Source organism: Protopterus annectens, chromosome 3.part1 (genome assembly GCF_019279795.1).
Source record: "Protopterus annectens isolate FY-2018-M chromosome 3.part1, PAN1.0, whole genome shotgun sequence".
In the NCBI taxonomy this organism is placed as follows: Eukaryota; Metazoa; Chordata; order Ceratodontiformes; family Protopteridae; genus Protopterus; species Protopterus annectens.
Genome location: NC_056732.1, coordinates 1,743,265,874 through 1,743,271,873, shown reverse-complemented (window position 1 = coordinate 1,743,271,873; position 6,000 = coordinate 1,743,265,874). Strand labels below are relative to the sequence as shown.

The 6,000-nt window shown below is 34.8% G+C and overlaps 1 protein-coding gene across 2 annotated transcripts in view; it reads right to left on the bottom strand.

The window, feature by feature from the left end:
- Nucleotides 1-1,970: 1,970 nt before the first annotated feature.
- ARHGEF37 (Rho guanine nucleotide exchange factor 37) overlaps nt 1,971-6,000 on the bottom strand; it is a 1,079,989-nt gene continuing 1,075,959 nt past the window's right edge. For both annotated transcript variants that reach the window (XM_044067741.1, XM_044067740.1), the window contains exon 16: nt 1,971-5,542. In XM_044067741.1, coding sequence (XP_043923676.1) covers nt 5,306-5,542 — 237 coding nt within the window. In that variant the 3' untranslated portion in view covers nt 1,971-5,305. The remainder of the gene's footprint in view (nt 5,543-6,000) is intronic.

The following is a 6,000-nucleotide window of genomic DNA, read 5'->3' as shown; positions in this document are numbered from 1 at the left end:
TGTAGTGAGGAGTTATATTAAGGGTGAATAGAAGTATATAGTCCAGTCCCAAGCTATAGAGTGTGTTCCTTTTGTGCTCTTAGGGGATAAATTGTGACATATTACTCCTGTTTAAGTGACAGTCTCACATTGGAGTCAGTAGTGAGGACTGAAGCTCCTTAGTTACTGACCCAAGATAGTAGGGGGCATCGCATTATTTGGTGGCAGTTCAGTGAGATATTATCTGGACATCACAGGGTGTGTGATACCAAAGTCAGCAATTCAGATGAGAGAAACAGAATATTCCTGAAATGAAGGTCCCATATCACAGGATGCTACTGTGAATGCTTCTACCAACTTGTATCTTGTAAGGGTTCACATTCTAGCTTCAGGAAGCTAGAATACTGTCAAAATGTGGACAGCTACCTACAAAAGGTAATACAGGTTGTGAGGATTGAATATAAGCTTGTATTACTTTGTTAGTAAAAGAGCAAGAAAGCTGTGAAATGAAAATATATGAGAATGTACAATGTTTGCAGTAACATGAAAAGATTTTGTTATTTTATTTACTGCCACTTGTATCCATCTCTGTTGAGCTAGACCATTCTGTTAAAAACTACCATTCATTTTTTTAAATATTTTATTTGGCTTTCATTTTAAGACTTGAGTTGGATGTGGACGGGTGGCAGTGAAATACATTGACTAAGGAAAAAGGAGTTTTTATAAATAATAAATAATAAAAGTCAACAGAGATCAGTGTGCTCTACCCCGGAAAGCAAAAACAAAAGGGTTGGGAGGGTGTGTTAATGGTTTTGCCCTTGCCTTACAAACACAAAGGTGCAGGTTTTTGAGTCTCAGGAGGGATAATTGGCTAAAAAAATGGCAAGGGCAGTTAGCTTAGTACTAATCTATGAACCTATGAAATAAATGAAGTTTTATTGCTCTTCCTGAGAAATACTTTATGTGAGAATGTGCTGTAGTTTGTTCAGATTGTAGTTACTGTGAAGAAACTGTCACTGTAAAGCACTGAAATTGAAGGGATGTATGAAAATGACTGTAAAATCAGGGTTGGTAACTCTACCTGTAATTGCTCAGTGTAGGGCTTATCTGAGTGTGGATGGTTCAGGCTCATAATGCAGGGCAACAGTGTATATTTCCTATATATGTTTATACTAGTTTTTTTTTTAATTTACTGTTTGTATTGATGTATACTCGTATATAATTTTTCTTTTGATTTGTTTGGTACAAGTGGTATGACCCCCACTAGCTAGCCATCTCTACATACCTTCGCTGGATCAGATTTTGTAAGTCCGTGATATCACTTTACTATATAAGTTGGTACAGAATTAAAATGTAGCCTCAGTCCTTCATCACAATCTATAATTTCATTTCATTTTTTTTTTGTAGAGTAAGAGTAGCAGTTTGCAAAAGAAGGTAACCCTACCAGTCTTAGACATAACTGTTAAGATGGTTACAAGATTGTTTATAACTCCTATACCATTGTGCAAAATAGGAAGCATACACCAAATGCAGTATGTTATGCAAAAGGAGAAAAGCTTCTAATACCATAAATGCATTCATCCACTGCCTACTTCATCAGCAGCTACATGCAGACCTAGGTTCATAATTTGGGCACTCCTATATTGCAGAATGATAGGACATGACATTGTGCAAATAAAATGAGCACATCCTGAGGACTGGACAAAGTATGGTCCTGTTTGTATTTATCCCAAACCAGTTTGTTCCTTTATAGTTACGTTGTATGTACGTGCTTTTGGTTTCTATATTATTTACACCCTTTTTCTTGCAGTTATTTTAGTGACTTATTTTGTGTTGGAGCTGTCCATGTACATTGTAAGTTAGTATTGCTCAGATGCACTTTTCAATATTAGACCTTAACAAGGAAAGAGTTAATAGTAAGCTGCATTCACATACATTTCTGTAGAGGAACTATGTTTACAAAAATCTAAAAGAGATAAATACAACAGATGACACAATAAAACACCATTATTTATTTGTAATGAATATGTTTACATTTTAGTTCAGTTGTAAGACAACAGAGAAAGTTGATATATTACAAGGAATTATACATGTAAGCTTGTCATTTTGGTAACATCACTTATAACATGATTTACATTACTTTTACTGTTGCTGTAAATATTACGCTCAATAAAATGTTAGAAACTGGTAGCACTGATATTATGTGTTCTTGTTGTATGATAAGTAACATCAACCAAAGGTAGACATCAAGCAAGCTTTCTTACACAGTGTCCTTGCAACATTGCCTTACAAAAATGAACATTTGTACAGATCAGAGAATGCCTGTATTAGTTATTGCCATCTGCACAGATGGCCTTTTTGATACTTTTGCACAGCAAAATGGACTAAGACTTTACTAGTTCATTGCATTGATACAACAAACAAAGGATTACTACTGTATTACCTTAGTCTTATACCACAGTTATACACCTTATCTTATCTTAAAATATAACATGATTTCCAAATTAAATGGATTACATCATGATGAGAATTTAAACTATGAAACAAACATGTTGCTTGGTCAATACAATTACAAATGCATGACTTTTAATGAGTAAATCATATTTTAAAAGCTTTATGTGTGTATTGCATAAAAGATAACTTGACAATCACATTTGTTGAGCCGGTTATGTGCATTTATACCAGAAGAACTGTATAGTTAACTAATGCATTCTGCTGCCAGACTGTAATCCTTGAAGGAGAACGGATGTATGAACAGGTTTACTTATATTCCATACAGTTACATCTCATGAGAGGTTTACACCAAACTGTTCAGATTCGTTCTGCTCTCTACCAGTTTCATTAGTTTGGGGAGGTATCCTGCAGCATTCCTTGAAACCTGTTATATAGCACTGGCTCAATGACTTTGTAATAGCAAACCTCCTTCAAGCAATTGAAAAGATATGCAGCCTTCCCCAGATAGCAGAACCAATGCTGGGATTGTCCAGTGAAAGAAGAATAGGCACATTCTCATTTTTACCTTACAATATGTTTTTAACTTAGATCTGACTCAATATACTAACTTCTCATCATTGATGTACAGTAAGATACACATTTTTACTAATCATTACTTAACATAGAAGCAATACCTACAAATCAACATCTTAAAAAGGGAGCCAATCTGAGTTTTGCTTGGGTTTTCTCTGAAACAAGCTGGTCTTCATCCAGGATGCAAGGCACAACAGCTGAGAAAAACTGTTTTACAGCATTTTTCTTAATGCATGCACATTTGTGTTTACACATATAGCACTTAACCAGTGAAAACTTTATTTTATCTAGCACAGTTCATACTTTCAAGAAGTCATCATAATTCTGCTGTAAATTTATCTGCTTTTTCTCTTTGAATCCTGATTTCCACTCTGTACCCATACTATTACTTTCCCATAGATTTTAAGTGTCATTGGTTGTTTTCTAGTGAGCAATGAAGTGCCTTTCATTTTCATGAATCATTAATGTGCATTTATTATTTGTTCTTTTTCAAAATTCTGTCCTTTTTTACTTGCTGTTCAAATGTTAAGAGTCCAATCTCATCAGGTTACAAAGATCCTTTCCTCCTAGTAAGGAATGTTTTATTCACTTAGTGGTTTACTAAACATACCTGTTAGTGGTTTACTAAACATACCTGTCAATTCTACCTCATTAACAGGAGCATTACTCATTTTGAGTCTTAAAATCCTGTGTTCTGCTCAGTTCCATAATGAAAGAGTTTGGCACACATTCACTGCTACAGACTTTTAACATGAATCCAGGGTAAATAATGGAGACTAATATTAAATCATATTAATTCATCAAAAGATGCATGAAGAAAGAGTTAAAAACCATATTGTGAGCTTCCTAGCTGACACATCTAGTAAGTGTTCCACATTTTGCCCATTTTCCCAGATTGTGAGAAGTAGTAGTCTCCATTTTGGAAATGGAAGCTTGACAGCTTTGTATAGAATAATGTAAGATTCCTGCATTTTGGAATAAAGACTTAGCTGGGATTAGAACCTTTCCCCATTTAACATATAGTGCTCCACAAGGTTGCTTCCTGCTCATTAACTGATGATTGATGTGTATTATAAATTATCTTTTTCAAAATCTGAGCAGTTTAACTAGATGAACCATCTTTTCTCATTGCACATTGTCGTGTGGCTGTTAATTGTAGTCTTGTTGTTTTAAGTATTTGTAATACTAACTTTACTCTTACACTGCACAGACTTCATACTGAATCTGAACAGTCTAAAACAGATTAGCAATTAGAATTTTTCAGATTGGGTGTCAATCAGTAAAATGTATAGCATTTGCATTCATGATATGCTTCATAGAAGTACATTAACACTCAGAGCTGCCTCCAGACTCTCCCTGAATAAGAACAGGTATAAAGGTTTAACTGCACTCATAATTTAAATAACATTTGTCTTGGCTTAAGGCACACTTTACCTTATAGTTATTTGCTCCAGTTAAAACATGCATTATATTGTAATATTCTGCAAGTTCTTTGTTCTGCTGTGCACTCCATAATGCATTGGCTCCATGGAAACCATATATACAGAAGGAATCCTCAAAATAAAAACTTGATAATAAAAATGATTATAAGCATCCTATAAGGGACCTACAGATTAACAAATAAAATTTGCATGTAAATCTCAAAAGTACTAACTCTTTGGAATCCTGTATACAGTGTTTTTAGAAGGCTGTGTTCTCTTCTTGGACATCTTATTTTTTTCATATTTTTAGCCTTTCTATACACACAGTTGTAACTGTTGTAAACCACCTTGGCATATCTGCTAGCCAACAATTCATTTTATTCTTTGGCTATTAGAGGATCTGGATTTGCATTACCACATGTTTCTTAGCTTGTTAAAATCAACAAAAAATAAACTGCAGCATACTTTAGTATGTAAATACACTTGCAAGAATAACGGCATTGTAAAATGCATTTTTATTAAACCTGAGCTTCTGAGTTTTTGACATGGTTCACAGATACGACCAATCATTCATTGTTCACAAAAGTGAATGTGCAAGGGGCTTGGAATTCTGTGCTTTTGTTCATGGAATGGAGAGTCCCAGTTGCCATAGCTGCTAGATTAGCAGCACTACTATAAACATCTGTCTCAGTGACTTGCCTTAAAAGTTTACTTTGTTAACAGTTCTCAAGACAAAAGTAACTAAATTAAGTTCAGTTTTTAACAATATGCTTATATTTTCTTGGAATATTACATACTTCAAAATATACCATTAGAAAACTGAAAGTCAAGTCTTTTTTCTCCCTTTCAAGCTTTCAAGAGCTGTACGTTGCTTTCATCTAATGAAGTGGAATTGACCACCCGTAGTGAGCAGACCTTGCTGCTGGCATGACTGGAGAAACTGTTGTCATCATCAGATAATTTGAAGGCACATAACCTTGATGACCATTAACTTCCACTAGACTCCACTCAGGATTCCCCTTCTTGTCATGTGATTCTAGCAGTTTTACCTCTTGCCCCTCCTTTAAGCTTAGCTCATGGGGGTTCCTAGCTTGGAAGTCATAACCTGCAAAAACCTGTGAAGAAAGGTGAAATACACATTAATTTATATTCTGTTCATACCATAATGAACAATTTCCACACTTCTTTGTTAACAGAAAATATTTATGAGGTTAAAAGGTCCTGTATTATATGATTAAAAACAAGACGGTAGTGACTATGCAGAAAATGGTGACTACATACATTAAGATGGTAGGGGTGCATAGGCTGACTACATTAGCCATAATGCATTAAGATGGTAGGGGTACATAGGCTGACTACATTAGCCATAATGCATTAAGAAGGTAGGGGTACATAGGCTGACTACATTAGCCATAATACATTTTCTGCATTCGACTGACTGTTTTATCTATTTACTGTTCTTTACACTCCTCACTTAAATCATCAGTAACAAACTGAATGCCCTTGCAGATCTGTCTTTAAGCTGCTGCCTGAGCACTAAAAGAATATAATACACATAACAATGTATTACACC